General features: G+C 35.8%; 1 protein-coding gene across 3 annotated transcripts; it reads left to right on the forward strand.

Annotated features, from left to right (window-relative positions):
- The first annotated feature begins 872 nt into the window (after positions 1-872).
- Positions 873-17,079, forward strand: LOC131146842 (putative pentatricopeptide repeat-containing protein At3g01580). Of its 3 annotated transcripts, XM_058096652.1 has the most exons (4): positions 873-1,007; positions 1,090-2,123; positions 2,193-4,077; positions 16,642-17,079. In XM_058096652.1, exons 2-3 carry the CDS (start codon positions 1,296-1,298, stop codon positions 3,807-3,809), a joined length of 2,445 nt encoding a protein of 814 aa, XP_057952635.1. In that variant the 5' UTR covers positions 873-1,007; positions 1,090-1,295; the 3' UTR covers positions 3,810-4,077; positions 16,642-17,079. The 3 variants fall into 3 exon arrangements, with proteins under 3 accessions (XP_057952635.1, XP_057952633.1, XP_057952634.1); XM_058096650.1 differs by having other exon boundaries at positions 890-1,007; positions 1,090-4,077; XM_058096651.1 differs by having other exon boundaries at positions 891-1,007; positions 1,114-4,077.
- The last annotated feature ends 1,228 nt before the right edge of the window (positions 17,080-18,307 follow it).

Genomic DNA, 18,307 nt, shown 5'->3' on the forward strand with positions numbered 1-18,307 from the left:
ATTTCATTAGGACTCGTTTGATATCATTGATGTTTTATATATTTCTATTTTTATTTTGTTATAGTACAGAAACAACTTATATATTTTGTTTGTTTATATTACAATTTTCTATTTTTGTTACCAGTTTTTAAGTGTTTGCAAACAAACTAAAATCTAGATTTTATGTTTTTAAGTTGTTTTCGCAATTTCTTGTTAGAAATTTTAATATTCAAAAAATTATTTTTTAAGATTAAATCATTCATTTTATACACTTTTAAGTTAAAATAAAATCTCATATAAATTTAACTGTAATTAAAATAAAAAAAAATATAATTTCAAAATAATAATAAAAAAGGAAATTATAAAATATTTTTTCTATTTTCCAGTAGCCATATACAATGAAGTTTTTATTGTAAAGTGAAATATGAAAGCCTAAGAAATAAATAAAATAGTTATTTTAATTTTAATTTTTATTATATCATTTTAAATGTGTATTATTTTACAATTTTATTATTTAGTCATATTTTTATAATATTTTTTAATTTTAACATGAAAATGAGAATTTTTAATTAAAATTTTAATTTATTTTACTTTTTAAAATATTAACCAAATATGTTGTTAGTTTCTTTGTCCTCTTCTGTTTCAAAATAAAAATTTCAAACTGTAACATAAATATAATTATCTTTTATTTCTCTTTTAATTATAAGTAAATTTCTCAATTTGAGACTCGATGAAAGAAAATTTAAGATTTTTATTTGAATTAAGAATTTTATTTAAAAATAAAAAGCCTATTTTTCATCATATTTTCTTATATGAAATAGTATAAAAAATAAAAATATTTTCTAGTGTGATTAAAGTTTCAAATATTGTCATTGCATCTATATTTTACACATGACCATCACGTGCGGGATATAGCTCTCCGCAGCAAGCCTTCTCACCTCTCTGCTTCGCACCACTGTAGCTGGCTTAGTCACCGCCGTCGTATGGGCCGCCTGACAAGCCACCATTCTTGCGCCGCTGCAACTCAGGTGAACTCTCTCTCTCTCTCTCTCTCTGATATGTATATATTCTGTCCCTAATCTGTTAATTTCTCTTCGTCTAATCTCTCAGATCATCCTCTATTCTTCCCTCTAGATCTCTTCTTCTATGATGCGTTCTTCAAATTCGGTTATAACAGCGGCTGCCAATGGCAAAGGGTCGTTGGACATTGTTGGCGGTGGACGTCAGGGGTGGTTGTGCTGGCCGTTAAGAATTCTTCCGTAATTTTACAGTCTTCTGGTTCCTCGAGAACACCGCAAGACATAGGAGGTCGATTAATGGCGTTTGTGAGACCCCCAAATTCATCGGTGCAGTATCTGCCAACAACGTCGAATGTACCACATTACATCATCAAGCACGTCCTTTATAGTAAAAGAACTCCTTCCATCTATTGTAGCCGCAAGTTTCGAAATTGCTGCACTTCACTACAGTTCCAAGACAATCCATGTCAGAAATCCATTATTAAACCTGATTCTTTGTATAATCCGCATTTACTTGATGTTTCGTCGGTTAAGAATATTAAGGAGTATATAGAGTATGAGTCTTTTGATGATGCAATTAGAATATATATTGAAATGCTTGAACATGGTGTTCCTCTTGAAAACTTTCAATCATTTCCGTCTCTGATTAAAGCTTTTGGAGGGCTTTCTGATGAAGAAAAGGGTCGGCAGATTTATGGGCATCTCTTGAAATTGGGTATTTTAGATGATATCTATGTAGCCAATTCGCTTTTGTCCATGTTTTGGAAATGTGGGGCAGTTGATGATGCGCTTCAGTTGTTCGAGAAAATGCCTGAAAGGGATCAAGTGTCGTGGAACACAATGATTTCTGGGTTTCACCAATCAAGATTTTTCATTGATTCTTTGATGGTTTTTCGCAGAATGGTTTGGGAATTTAGCATACAGCCGAACCGGGTAGCTTGTATTTCGGCTCTTTCATCATGTGCTTCGCTCGAGTCTTTGATCCATGGACGAGAAATTCATGGCTTTGTTGTAAAGTGTGGACTGGGTATTGATGAATTTTTGATAAACGGATTAATTGATATGTATATGAAATGTGGGGAGCCATTGAATGCTGAGCGTGTTTTTAATAGCGACATTGACTTGGTGAGGGGAAATGTTGTAATATGGAATGTGATGATTTTAGGTTATGTTTCTAATGGGTCTTTGTTGCAGGCTTTGGAGTTATTCATCGAGATGTTGATGTCAGGGATGAGACCGGATTCTTCAACAATGGTAGCTGTTCTGGTTTTGTGCTCTCAGTTGATGGATATGGTGGTTGGCAGGCAAATCCATGGCTTCATTTTCAGAGTTGGATTGGACAATGATGTTCGAGTCCAAACAGCTCTTTTAGACATGTACTTTAAATGTGGCGATACTGAGGTTGGTTTGAAGATATTTGAAAAGTTTCAAAGCCGTAATTTAGTGATGTGGGGTGCAGTTATCTTAAAGTGTGCTCAGGGTGCTTGTCCCATCAGGGCATTGGAATTGTTTGATACGTTTAGACTGGTATATGAATTTGCAGATTCTGTCATACTGTTGGCTGTGCTGCGGGCATGTTCATTGTTGACTCTCAAGCCTAAAGGCATAGAAATCCATGGTTTGGCAGTCAAAATGGGATTGCATTCCGATGTTTTTGTTGGTGGTGCACTTGTTGACATGTATGCAAAATGCAGAGATATGGAATCTGCTCAAAAAGTATTTTTTAGTTTACCAGCAAAGGATCTGATCTCATGGAATGCGCTAATATCTGGATATGCTCAGAATGAGTGTGCAGATGAAGCTTTAAGGGCTTTTCTTGAAATGCAATCTGAAAAAATTAGACCCAATGCGGTAACAGCTGCATGTATTCTATCTATTTGTGCTTACCTGTCAGTTATGAATCTGTGTAAAGTGGTTCATGGTTGGCTCATAAGACATGGATTTGAGCTCAATGTTCTTGTAAGTAATTCTTTAATAGCTACCTATGCCAAGTGTGGGGATATAAATAGCTCATGGGCCGTTTTTAAAAGAATGACTGAAAGAAATGAGGTCTCATGGAATTCAATTATATCGGGGTTTGGAATGCATGGTCATATAGATGAAATGTTTGATTCATTTGAAAAGATGAAAGCATCAGATATGAAGCCTGATCACGTAACTTTTACAGCAATCCTTTCAGCGTGCAGCCATGCAGGAAGGGTAGACAAGGGATGGAAGTATTTTAAAAGCATGGTTGAAGACTATGAACTTGAGCCTCATTTAGAACAGTACACTTGCATGGTTGATCTTCTGGGCCGGGCTGGCCATTTAACCGAAGCTTATGATTTGATCATGGCTATGTTTTGTGCCCCAGATGATCGAATCTGGGGATCATTGCTGGGATCTTGCAAAAGCCATGGTAATGAAAGGCTTGCAGAAGTTGTTGCGAATCATATTTTTAAACTTGATTCTAATAGTATTGGTTACCATGTCCTCCTTGCAAATTTATACGAAGATTTTGGGAAATGGAATGAAGTAAATCAGGTCAGATCAAAAATCAAAGGTATGGAACTCAAGAAAAGGCCTGGTTGCAGTTGGATTGAAATTGATAACAAAATTCATATATTTATCGCAGGTGATAAGTCACATTGTCATTCACAGGGGATATACACCACAATAGAAAATTTAACTGCTGAGACTAAGAGGGTTGGATATATTCCTCAGTTACATTCAGCTAATTTTGAGGTTGATATTGATCATGATGGGGGCCTCATTTCAAGTAGATTTAGGCCCCCTAATTTTTTGTTTTTGCAACCACCAATTAATGGCTGACTGGTTTTTGTCTTCGAATGATAGAGAAAACTGTATGTTACGAGATTAGATATTTGTCTATAGTCATGACTTGATACCCGGGAAATAGCATGGCTATACTGCTGTTATTAGAAGGCAACACAGTAACTGTTGATTGACTGACAATTGAGGTGACACTCTGTCAACAACATGGATGTGAGCTCGGATATTATTCCTGGCACCTACGCCTCTTCCATGCTCACAGCCTTGCAAATTGATTGATTCTTCTTTGCTGGCAGTCTCCTTCAAGGTAGTTTTTACTTGTAAGTTTGAGTTGAGTTTTTGATTTTGCTTGTACTTTGGCTGTTCATCCTTCCCATTGAAAATTGTTGTATTACATTAACTACCACATCAAATTTCCTCTTTCCTTTCATATTTGAACTATAAATGCATGAATATGTTTATTTATTAGTGTGCCTGCAAGGCTTATGATACACGCTTTGTTCTGTTATCCTTGTCAAAGTTTTAAAAAGAAAAGGCACAGGGCGCAGTGTTTATCCCGGTATAAGCCTCAAGCAGTTGAGGCATAAGCTTTTTGGGAGTTCTATCTTTCATTTATAAACATATAAGTAAGTTTCTCATTCATTCTTAAATATAAAATTACATATAAAAAATGCTTGCTGCTATTTTAAATAAGTTATTCATTTTTGGAATGAGTATTCCCTTTACCATTGGAATGAGCATTCCATTCCTTACTCTCTTCCCTTAAAAGACAAAAATATCCCTCCACAAAATCATTTATTCCATTGCCAAAATCCCTTCCAACACCGATACTCCAATCTTGATATTCCCATTTCCCTCTCTCTCTCTCTCTCTCTCTCCCCCCTAAAACTCCGTAGCCATGCTCGAGGATTTCCTTCTATGCAGGTTTTTACTTCCTTTGTGAGCTGTGATTTTCAATGGTTCATCTCAAGTGCATAACTTTAGGGCTCAAACTCTCTCTCTACAATGTTATTCCAATTCCACTTGAATTTACCGCTCAGTTTCTCAATTTCTCTCTTCTTAGGCTTGATTCCAGTTGGGTATATGCATTTTAATTTGCTGTTTTTCTTATGAACATCTCTGGCTATTTTTTTTTTCTATTGATATGATGTCGTTAATGTTTCATTGTAGTTTTTCTTAGATTTCTTCTTACGATTTTGTTAATCTTCTATTGATATTCTTTTATCAGTTTCTGTTAAAATGCAACTATATTGTTTTTCTTTGTCTAATGTATTTTATTCATATTCTACTCTCTGATACTTTAATCATTTTCTGTATTTTTGTTAAGTTTTAGCTGATGTATTTTTGGAAGGAGATTTCATTTAGCTACACAACCCATGCTGTAGATTTATTAGTATAACATAGCTTTGAACTGGTTTTTTCCATTGAAAAAATTTATAGATGAGGTTTTGGTTCTTTGTACTATTTTTTAATTTCGTACATGGATGGTATAATCTTTATGAAATTAGTAATATTAGGACTAGTGAAAATTCTGTAAAAATGATGAGGGTTTAGATTTAGCTGGTTTTATGTTTTTGAGGGAATGGTTGAAAGATATTGTTTTGTGAGTGAAAATTATTCCTTTATCTTGATAAGACAAAGTTCCTAACCTTTGCTTTAAAAGTTAAAATTCACAACTTAACGCTTTTTTTCCCCAAGTGTTTCCTTCAAAGTTAAATTGTTTAGTTCCAATTGCCTGGGTGAGTACCATTACCGGAACAACTTAGGCATCATCAAAATGCCGTAATAATAAAAATAATGTGATCAGGAAATATTCCTTGCTCAGAGGTAAGGCTGCAAATGAGCCAAGTTGAACCAAGCTTCAACATGGTCAGGCTTGGCTTGCAGAGTAAAAACTAGGCTCGGCTCGGCTATGTTCGAACTCAAAAAATTGGGCTCGAGCTCAGCTCGGGACTTAAATTGTTGGCTCAGGCTCGAGCTTGGGCTCAGTTCATTTGTAGGCTTGATCGGGCTCCAGTTCAGGCCTGAGCTCATGCTCAATTTTTTGTTTTAGCAAGTCTTTGGCATTTAACTGAACTTATAATGGTTTGAAGCTGGTGTTTATGGAGCTTAACCGAATTCATCAAAAAACTAAAAAACACTGCGTACCTCATATATGATGCAAATTTGAATTTAGTAAATCTTGAAAGAACCAAAAAAATAGTACTTATCAATTATAAATGTTTACAGTACGCATTTATGTGTTATACAAATGTATTCATATACACAAAATGGACATGTATGCAAATAATAAGTTTGAAGGAAAACGAAGTTCCTGTACTATAATAGAGATGAAAACTATATAGAATAAAATACATTGACATTGATTCCAATAAAACACATCTTATAAAATCACATCAAGCACTACCTAGCAAAGAAATCCTACCCCTACAAGAACACCCAATAATAAAAAACATGACTAGCCTTCACCATATCAGCTTTTTGAGTAGATTCCACACTAGACAACTATTAAAATCCCAAGTATCTTTGTGAATAATGAGTAAATTAGGAAAGTGGGTAAATGTAGAAGATCATATATTATTATGCAGGGGGATTATTTCCTTGTTTAGAATAGTTGATTGTATTATATAATGTAAGATTGGGATGTATATAATTAATAGAAGAATTCAAGAAGTATTGAATTCCGCTCACATGGTATCAGAGCTAGGATTTCTCAACCTTAGCTAAAGATGGCTAGCAGCACCAGGAGAGGGTCGACCTCTTGTGGAAAACCCGACGGGGATTCAGAGGCTACATCCGCTGGGGGTTTGAATGGGCTAAACAATACAGCCTTTCCACTCTTAGTGGAGAAATTGAATGGAAAAAACTTCTGTGAATGGGCTCAATCTATAAAATTGGTGATTGAAGGAAAAGGGAAACTGGGTTAACTTACCGATGAACGGAGGAGACCAGACCCTACCGATGCTGTCGCCTTGCAAATATGGAGGTCTGAAAACTCCATGGTCACGGCTTGGCTCGTCAACTCGATGAAGCCAGCGATTGGAAAAATATACTTGTTCTTGCCTACAGCGAAGGATGTCTGGGACGCCGTTCGTGAAACCTACTCTGATGTCAAGAGTTATTCGCAAATCTTCAAAATCAAAACCCGGTTGTGGCAGATGAGGCAAGGTGATAGAGATGTCACAGAGTATTTCATGGAGATGACCCATCTTTGGCAGGAGCTCGATCTGAGCATCAAAGAGGAATGGGCGTGCTCTGATGACAGCACGCGATACAGGAGGAGGCTCGAAAACGAACGAGTCTTCGAGTTCTTGGCCGGCCTCAATCGAGATCTGGACGATGTGCGGGGACGAATCCTCGGCCGGCGACCTCTGCCTTCAACCTGAGAAGTAGTCGTAGAGGTAAGGAGGGAGGAGAGCAAGAGACGAGTGATGTTGAGGCCCCAAGGAGATCGTATTGGGCCAGACCTGTCCGTCCAAAATCTGAGTGCAAATCCTAATGGGCCTGACGTCTCAACCGTTATATCAAAAGGCCCAGCGGGATCTATATAAGCGGATATGCATGTATAACTTGATGTTTTTATATAGTTATAGTGAACCCATTCTGATATTGCAAAGACATATGCTTAATGCATGCCTCTTTCACTATCTTTTCGGAGATTAGTTAAGTTAGGTCTACTATTGCTTGATTGGGGTTGGTGAAGCCGTAACAAGGTGGCAGTAGGGGAATAATCCTAGTTTATCTTATTTGGGACTAAAACAAGGCGACTATTTCACATGGGGAGTTACAGGGAGGCTGACTTTGGAAGGCACTGAAGTGCCACACATTGGGAGATATTGGAGGAGGTCGGCATAGGGAAATGCTAGATTGGAACCTGGGAGGAGCTGAAGGCTAAGTTGATGGCTTAGTTCTTACTTGGTAATGTGTTATTGAATGGCACATTATTTCTTGATGAATGTGGGACATACCAAAGTAGTTTGACATTACAGAAAGGACTTTTCTATGATAATGCTTGACATAATGGACATGTCAGATGAAGACTTGGAAATTCTTCTAGGGATAACTTGTGAGAGCTAAAGAAGCGTCTATAGGTGGAGCACCATATCTATATAACTACTTGCTAGCTATGCTCTGTCATCCATACCAAGTTTAGGAACCTAGGCAATAGTATCCTAATCAAACAACTGACATAGGGGATGAGCAGAACAGAGAGTAAACTGGATGTGGTTCAATTAGCAGACACTTTTGCAACCTTGGAGTAGGAAGTCCTTAAGTGAGAATATTATGGGAGACTACACATCCAGTGTGGATCAAGGGGGATCTTGTTGCTGCATAGCTCAAGTCGGACAATGTGCCATGGGGCCTTCAACAGGCAGTCTCGTGATTGGGCATGAGTGTCCATAAGTTGTCATTGTATACTCCTGACTCCTGTTAGTTGGAGGTAGTTGGAGAAGGAGGAGGGGGACACTAAGCAAGATCTAACAACTGCGAATTCCCTATATGAATGAGGGTGCATATCAAAATGAGAAACATATTTGAACATAGGAAAACTTGTTTCAATTTTTGAAGGGATGAATGACCAAAATGAGGATGCTATTGATTCAGAGCAGCACCATGAGTTGAAATTGAAGAAGCTAAGTGACAAGAATTGTATCTACCACCATCGCCAATGGTGTAGGTCATTCTTCTCATGCCCTAAACAACACAATGAGAATGAAAGAAGGTCATGCAACACTTATGAGATTTAGTTAACTATTGTTAATAGTTGAGGTAAATATAGGAACATAAAACATAGGGGAATAAAGAACAGAAGGTAATGAAAGAATAATACCACAACTAGAAATCGCTATAACTGAACCATGAGCAACAATAATCTTAGAGAGTAAAGTAGTGGAGTTCAAAGGCTGACAATACCTTAGGACTACATGTATTGTATGGGATGGGGCACTAGTAACCCAAGGTGAGGAAGATGAAAAAGCAAGAAGCTTTGTTGCATTCTAGAAAATGCTTCATTCATGAATGATATGGATTCAACAATAGGAATGTAATCACGGATCGGTTGAAGCTCAATGCTCAAACCAAAAACTTTGCAGCTAAGACTGCTGCTAAATGCTTCTTAAATCATCTTAATGTTAGACCTAACTTGTTCAACAACAACAAGAAGCCTTAAGCCACACTAAGTGGGTTGATTACATGAATCCTTCTCCGCCAATTCACCTGATCTAGAGTATTTTCCTCTATTAGATTAAGGGCTATTAAATCCTTCCTTACTACTTCATTCCATGTTATTTTAGGTCTATCCCTACTCATTTTTGTACCAGAAACCACAACTAATTCACTCCTCTTCACAAGTGCTCTACTAGGCTTGTGTTTCAAATGACCAAACCATCTAAGTCGCCCCTCCTTTATCTTGTTTTCAATTAGTGCTATGCCTAAATGATTCCGTATATGTTCATTTTTTACTTTTATCTTTTAATGTAGATCACTCATCCACCTTAACATACGCATTTCAGCAACTTTTATTTTTTGTACATGTTATTTCTTAGTTGCCAACATTTTGAACCATAACACATAACTGGCCTTATAGTCATCTTATAAAATTTTCCTTTTAATTTTAAGGGTATTCTATGATCACACAACACAGCTGACACACTTCTCCATTTTACCCAACTTGTCTTAATTCTATGTATTACATATTTTTAAATTTCTCCTTCACCTTGAATAATAAATCCAGGATATCTAAATCTATCAGTGCTATTAATTTCTTGATTACCCAGTTTAATCTTCTCTTTGTTGCTACTCCTTACCTTACTGAAATAACATTTTATATATTCTATTAAATCCTTTAGACTCTAATGTGGCTCTCCAAAGTTCTAGTCCACTCCCGCTCTTACCATCATCAATTAACACGATATCATCTGCAAACAACATACACCAAGAGATCTCATTCTGGATACCCCTTGTAATTTTATCAATTACTAAAGTAAAAATATAAGTACTCAAAGAAGAACCTTGATGTACATTTATTGTGATTGGAAACTCTGTAGAATCTCCTCCTACAATCCTAACGCTAGTCACTGCTCTATCATACATATCCTCAATAACTTTCGTATATCTACTGCAAACTCCCTTCTTTTCTAATATCTACCAAAGCACTTCCCTAGGTAGCCTATCATAAGCTTTCTATAGATCAATAAAAACCATATGCAAGCCCTTCTTTTTCCTAAACTTTTCCATTAAACCAAAGATAAATAGCTTCTATTGTTGATCTCCCCAACATAAAACAAAATTGATTTTTTGAAATCTTCATTTCTAATCTTATTCTATGTTCAATTACCCTACTCATAATCTTAATTCACGATACTTATTACAATTTTGAATATTGCCATTGTTTTTATGCAAAGGTACTAACGTACTTTTCCTCCATTCTTCTGGCATTTTCTTGGTTTTTAATATTATTGAATAGATTAGTTAACCAAATAATTCCTTTATCTCCTAAATATTTCCAAACTTCAATTGGTATTTTATCTAGTCTCCCACTTTTCATCTTTTTTAATGCCATATTAACTTCAAGGACTCTAATATTGCGAATAAATCTCCTATTTTTAAATTTCTCTTCATTTGTCACTTCCAAATTTAATCTTTCATTTTGGTTTTCATTAAACAACTTATCAAAGTATCTTCGCCAGCTCTTTTATGTCTTCATCTCTAATTAAGATATTATCATTCTCGTCCTTTATACAGTTTACATCTTCTAAATTTTTGTATTTTCTTTCTCTAACTCTAGCAAGTCTATAAATATTCTTTTCTCGCTTCATTGAGTGTTTTTTTCCTCCCTTCTTTATATTTTTCAAGATTTTCTATATTTTTACAATTTTGCCATATTTTATACCAATTTTTACGAATTTTTGGACATCTTCATCCCACCACAAACTTTCTTTACTACCCAAGTATCTTTCTTAAGATTCACCTAAAATCTCTTTTGCTATCCTTATGATAGAACTTTCCATTTTATTCCAAACAGTATTTGCATCAACCTTATCCCCAACTATCCAATCACACTCTTTGTTCATTTTATCTTTGAATTTTACTATATTATTTTCCTTCAAGTTCCACCATTTAGTCCTCTTGTATTGATTTATGTTACTCCTTTTCATTTTTTAATATGCATATCTAATACTAAAACTCTTTGTTGTGTAGTCAAACTTTCACTTCGAATAATTTTACAATCCTTACAAGATATATGGTGCTGATTCATAGTTAAAAAGAAATCTATTTCGCTTTTATTGTGCCTACTCTTGAAAGTTATTAAGTATTCTTCTCTTTTTTATAAAGTAAATATTCAATATAATCAAATCGTAAGGCATGACAAAATCTAAGATTGTATCATCAGCCTCATTTTTATCTCCATATCCAAGACCTCCATGTATCCTTTCATCTCCTATATTATTCTTGTCAATGCGACCGTTCAAATCAGCTCCTATGAATGCTTGTTCAGACGTCGGAATCCCTTGTAAAATACTATCCATATCTTCCCAAAACTGTCTTTCCAGATTTTCTACTAAGCCTATTTGGGGAGCATACGCACTAAGGATGCTCACCATCTCCAAGCCTAAAACTATCCCAATTTTAATGATCTTATCCCTTATTCTTTTAACATCTACCACATTATCTTTAGGTTTCTATCCACAATAATACCCACCCCGTTTTTATGTTTCTCGTTTCCAGTGTACCAAAGTTTAAATCCTGATTTATGATTTTCTCTAGCTTTCTCTCCTACTCATTTCGTCTCTTGAAGGCAGATTAAGTTGATTTTCCTTCTAAAAACTATCTCCACTATTTACATACTTTTTTTCATAGGAATCCCTATATTCCAAGTTGCTAATCTTATCTTAGTTTCTTGTGCTAACTTATTGATCCTCTCCCTTTTATACTGACTTAGTCTATTCTCTTGATCTAGGTGAATTTGGTAAGAATTCATGATAATAATGTGTTACACAGGTGAAGTATACGTTTGCATTTTTTTTAGCAAACTTATTTCACATATAAAATTTTTTAAGTCACTGTACAGCTATTAAAAACACACAAATACAATGCATTAAAGAAATAAAATTTTGGGTGTGAATCCAAGCTAGACTAAACACCATGCAATAGTACTTTCTGCAAATATTTGTTATATTTCAAGACTTTCAAATGAAAACACAAAAAAAAAAAAGAAAGCACAAAAATGCATATATTAAGCCTACAAATCCTGAACACAAAAATCACCACAACTAACCAAATATTGAAGAAGAGAAAAAAAAAAAAAATAGTAGTAATAAGAGAGAAGAAATAACAAGAGAGGAGAAGATCTCACCAGTGGCTGAAACTAAAAAGGTAAAGACAAACTGTCTGAAAATACCCTTTGACGTGGGGAAATTGATGCTGATAACGAGAATTAATTGAATAATAATTAAGCAACGAGGGATTGCAAGAATTCTTCAATCTAAAATCAAACGATCCCAAAAATCTAGATTTCGAGCAAAAGAGTCATTGGGAGTGATGTAAGAAACCCTCAAGAGTCAATTTCAAACAAAATTGGATGCCCCAATATAACTGTCAGAGCTAACTGGTTGATAGATATTAAGTTCCTCACTCAAAACCCTTCAAAGTGCTATAATGCTCACTGATGGACCTACCTCCTTGGTCATACTTGAAAAACCACGCATGCATGTCAAAACCATGGGCTTGATTTTTATCTTTTGAGAAGCTTTCACGAAGATCATTCCTTGCAACCTTGGCTGTTCTAGGAAACATCATATTCGAGAAATTTGTCCTCCCTGCTTTTCCTCAACCACACAAGCAATATGCCATTCTCTTTCATCCAATCTTCATAATTCTTGGAGTTTGGAGACCGAGGATAATGCAGTAGATAATTGGACTTCCCTTTTGCATTAATATACCCTCGCACTACCTGAAACCACAATGAGTAGTTGGAAGATTCAATTAATTTGATGGCTTTGATTTGTATGTTAGAAGTATCCTGAAGCCCTCTCTCTCTCTAGAGGTCATAAGAACCACCATTAATACACTACAATCCATACACACTAGTATGGGGAATGAACGACACAATAAAAAAAAAAATGCAGAATAAGGTAGTACACACTAGCACAGAACAACACAGAGATTCAAATGTCTAGAATTTCAAGAGGCAGCCATGATCACTGAGTCAAAGTTACAATATCCTAGGAGGAATCACTTGACAGAATAGGGAACAACAAAGCACGCAGGCACTTAAACAACCTGGCTGCAGGCATTATGGCTGGTAGCGACTTGAAGCGACTGTAGGAAAGAGAAGGAAATAGAGTCACTAAAGACCATTCTAACTCAATTGGAAACTGATACAAGATTGCAAGCAATCAATGACAAACACATGCAGCTAGTGGCGGATCCAGAACCCATGGTTGGAAGGGGGCAAAGTATATGCATAAAAAATTTATTAAGAAGGTTATAGTATGTCTATAGTTATTATAGTTTTAATTGAGTTTTAGCTGAATAGTCTACTCTCCTAACATGAAAGGATTAAAAAAGGAAAGGATTTATTATTATAACCAAGAGTAAATACATCCCAACAACATAAGAAAGAGAGTCAATAATAACATTGTTAGCTGTTTGAAAATGTATGAAGAATTTCAACTAGAATCTTCGCTTGAAACATTATGTGGTGCTACTTTTGAAACATTTGTTTGAAACATCAACTAGAGGCTGAGCCTCGAGCACTGGAGCTGCTTTTGAAAATTTCATAGATAATCTTGCAAATGGGGAAACCCCCAATCCATCATCAAAAAAAATAAAATAAGAATTTAAATATTTTAAATATATAATTATAAATGTTTAGTAATTGTACCACTAGTAAGTGTTAAAGACTCAAAAAATTACAAATGCCCATGTTAGGACTCTCATATTACAAGAAGAATAAAAGATGAAGTGCCCAAATTGTTGCATTCCTAACTTAATCAAACCAGCTTACAAAGAAAATAAAATAATCACGCATTAAAAAAAAAAACAAAAACTTACAAACAACAACAACAACAAAATCAAGCCTTAGTCCCACTAAGTGGGGTCGGCTATATGAATCCTTTTCCGCCAATTTATGCGATCATGAACCATTTCTTTTGATAGATTCAAGGATATTAAATCCTTACTATGTACTCCCAAATTATTTTAGGTCTACCCCTACCCCTTTTACTGCCCCCCAGAGTAACTAAGTCACTCTTCCTCACAGGTGCACTATGTGACCTACGTTGCAAGTGTCCATACCATTTGAGTCATCCCTCCCTTATCTTATCTTCTATAGGAGTTATACCTAACTTACCACGAATATGTTCATTCCTTAATTTATCTTTCAATGTTATACCACTCATCCATCTAAGCATTCTCATCTCGGCAACTTTTATTTTTTGAATATTATGTTTCTTCGTCGCCCAACATTCCGATCCATATAACATAGTTGGTCTTTTAGCTATCCTATAAAACTTCCCTTTCAATTTTAAGGGTATTCTATGATCACATAGCACACTTGAAGTACTTCTCCATTTTACCCAACCTGCTTTAACTCTATGCATTACATCATCTTCAATTTCTCCTTCACTGCCCCTGGACAAGCAACTTGTAGAATGCCCTTATTAGTCGTTATCTCCAAAATCATTGTCCAGGGAATTTTCTGGGACATTCCTTTTACAAGGAACTTGGCAGATTTGGAACTCAACACACTTTTGACTTTTACAGTTTTCTCTACAAATTCCATCAACAAAGCATCCCCAATGAACCAAATTGGGCTTCGGACAAAAATGGTGTTTTCACTATTAAATCTTTCTACAAGAAGCTCTCATCGTTGGGAACAAATTGCAATAACTCCCCTTGGATTCACATTTGGAGGATGGCAGCCCCTTCAAAGATTGCCGCTTGGGAGTGCATACATGGAAATATTTTAACCCTCGACAATCTGTAGAAAATAGGGCTTACAGTCACGAATATGTGTTTTCTGTTTGGTTGACACAGAATCAGTCAACCACATTCTTCTCCACTGCCTCTGGACAAGCAACTTGTAGAATTTGGTTGTTTGCTTGGCTGGGCAGCAGTGGGTTATGCAAATTCAATTGGAGGTTAGATTTGGGCTTGGAAAGGCATTAGAGCCACAAGGAGAAGTGAAAGGCTTTTAACCTTGTCCCTCCTGCCATCTTTTGGTGTGCTTGGAAAGAAAGAAATAAGAGCCCTCAAAGATTCAACTCCTTCGCTTCAGATTTGCAAAGACCAATGGATTGCTGTTGTCTCCAGCTGGCTTAGTGGGAAAATTTTTAATGATCATTCTATAATCCTTGATGTTCACAACATTCTTAAGAGTGGTTGATGTTTTGTACCATGGGTTGGCATCCCTTTGATGCCTTGCTAATATATTTTCTCTTGCTGATAAAAAGAAATTCTTATTTTTCTAAAAAATAAAGGCCAGGGTTAGGTGATTATCTATACACCTCCAGCCTGAGGGGGAGTGTTAAAAGAGATTGTGATTTTAGTAATTAGGTGGTGTTAGTTGAAAAGCCAGGGTTAGGTGATTATCCATACACCTCCAGCCTGAGGGGGAGTGTTAGAAGAGATTATGTGATTTTAGTAAGTAGGTGGTGTAAGTTGGTGTATTTTTGTTCATGATCTATTATTATCAATATATAAAGAGAGAATACCTAGAGCTGTTTGTAAGCTCCATGGAACTGCCAATGGGTCTTCTTCCTCTAATATCTTCTTCTCTTCTTCCTTTTTCCCTCTCTAATCCTAGGTGTTGTACTAAAACTTCAATTTATTTCAATTTCCAACATCCCAAATCCATATGTAATGTTTAGTTATGTTGTGGGCTTCTTATTTTCCTCCTGCCCTCAAATATTTTAAATGGGTAGAGTTGAAAATTTCTTAAATTCAAATGATATATCAAATTTCTTACCATGCATCCCTTTAGAAGGATCCACATTCTTTGTGGATCATGCATAGGTGTCATGGACCCAACACTTGACACCGTGTGAAGGGCTGTGCGGCACTAGTTGCAGAGCACAAGCTTAACTAGTTAACCCCAAAGTAAACATTGGTGGATTCATCACATGAAGTTCACAAGCATCAAATACAAGTTACATGGAAGCAATAAACAAGCATGAAAGTGAACATGAGTCAAGTGGTAAACCATAAAGCAACATAATTCTTCGCTTTAGATTTCTGTGGGAAATGTGTGTTTTGTGAGGGAGGCAAGTAGGCTAAACACATTTACAAGAGCTTGTGAGTTATACAATTATTGATGAACATTCACCCTCCCTTAAAGAGAATTCTATGAAATTCCACTTTAGCATGAGGAAACATTAATATGACCAAGGAGTCATACTCCCTCTGTTCACTAAAGCATTACTATACTTAAAGAATAGAACTACACTAATATTACATGACTATTGCCCATCCAATGTACTAAAGATGAATGATCTTAACTGAGCATAAGGCCCTGAACAAGCTTGGCTCTTACCAATAGGTGGTGGAGAAACCCTTTCTCAAAATTGATCCAGTGGGATGCCTGCATACCTGACCAAATATGTTTTTTTGTGACTGAATGATGAGGGCTTTGGATGATTGTGTTGGTGAATTTATTGGAATTTGCAGTGCATTTGAACTCACCTCTACAAGGGGAAAAGGCGCTGGTTAAATGTTGTCCCTATCCTAGTCTTTAGTATCTCAGCCATTTGGTTCACGCAAATTTGCGATGGACATTATTTAAATAAGGTGTTTAATATGATATTATTTCCTTTTTGCCACTTTTGAGTTTTTTATCGAATTTCCTTTTGTTTTATCATGCAAAATGCAGATAATGCCAGGCTTTATTGCAAGGTTGGTGTACCCTTTGTAATGGGAACTACTGGCGGAGATGGGGAAAATCTGTATAAAACTGTAGAGGAATCCTAAGTTTTTGTTGCGATCTCCCCCCAAATGGGAAAACAAGTGATCAGAATTTACTATCCTCAAATTTATCATAGTTTAGTTTAAAATTCTTTTGAGTATGTTCTGTTTTTCAATAGAAGTTGCTTGGTCAGCTTGTGGCATTTCTAGCAGCAATGGGAATTATGGTGATCAATTTTCCGGGGCCTTCTCAGGCTATTCTCTAGAGGTACTATATTTCTCTTCTTATTTTTTGTTTTTTGTTTTTGTTATTTTAATTGTAATTTGTGATGTATTAGTTATAATTTCTGTGTATATGAATTTTTTATTTGATATACTTCAATGGCATTAGACAAAAATTCTAAAATTTTTAGGTACAACGGGGGAGTACTCCCAACCTGCTCATTTCTCGTATGGAATATCTGTTTAGGAACTTTTGGCTTGTACATGTGTAGTTGAAATTCACTTCTTAAGGTTAGCTAGAGATGATCCATTGTAAATGAGCATACAACATGAATTCTGTGGAGTGCAGATTGTAGTGATCCAAATTAATTGCCGAACATGAAGAAATCATTATCAATAGTTGGTGATTTGGTGGGCATATGATTGTCTTTTGTTATGGATATGGTTCCGAAAAATTTAAGTAGCAGGATTATATGTATTATGTAATCAGTGACCTCTTGGAGAAAAAGTGATTATTGATGTGATAAAATGCCCTAATTTTTTAATATTATTTATTTATTTTATATGGACTGCGCTTTTTTTGGACTTTTTATATGGTTGTAGATGGGACAAAATGCTCTATCGACTGTGGAGGAGACTGTCATTTATTAGGAGCTTGGCTAATCTTTAATACATTTGAAAATTTTTAGATATTTAAATTTATATATTTTCCATTGGTGTTATAGAATATAATTTAGTTTTTGATTTTCTAATTTGGTTGTGTAAACAGTTCGTGTCATCATAAATATAACATTTTTTTTCAGCAAAATCTAGTAAGTATTTGCCATTTGCTTCTACCAAAGATGTTACAGTAGCTCCTTATGCTGGTAATACTATGGCTGGAAACATACACAGTTAGCAATGTGGATGGAAACTTCACTTCTGGGAAACATGAAATTACCTTGTCGTATAGGGATCATACTTGTGAGGAGCTTGTTGGGAAGGGTACTTTCAGGAGATGATTCCCTCCCCCGTCCCCGTCCACTCCAAGAAGTGAGGTAGATGGAACTGTGGCAGAAGTTGGAACAATTGTTTCATTAAAGAGGCTCCTGGAATAGACCAAACGAGGTTAGATGGCCTTTTGAGGGTTGGCATGGAATGTACTATTGGTACTATTACCTCGCCCTTGATCTTTATCAATGTTGATTAATCTTGTATGGACCTGTTAGGTGCTGCTAGTAGGAGGATGAATTTTCGAACCTTTATCATAGTGCTCTTCCTAGGACTATGCCTAACCATTTTCCAATCTTTTTGGAATCTAGAAAAGTGTTGAATATGTGGCTCGATCATGCTTCCTTCAAGCCTTTGGTTAGGGATAGGAGAGGAATTGGAAAGGGGTTGGGGAGGATTTTGATTCATGAGAAAGTAGAAAA

Source organism: Malania oleifera, chromosome 13 (genome assembly GCF_029873635.1).
Source record: "Malania oleifera isolate guangnan ecotype guangnan chromosome 13, ASM2987363v1, whole genome shotgun sequence".
Classification (NCBI taxonomy): Eukaryota; Viridiplantae; Streptophyta; class Magnoliopsida; order Santalales; family Ximeniaceae; genus Malania; species Malania oleifera.

Bases quoted from the DNA above. Each gene is read 5' to 3' on its own strand.
- LOC131146842 (XM_058096650.1), top strand. From the start codon at position 1,296: ATGGCGTTTGTGAGACCCCCAAATTCATCGGTGCAGTATCTGCCAACA.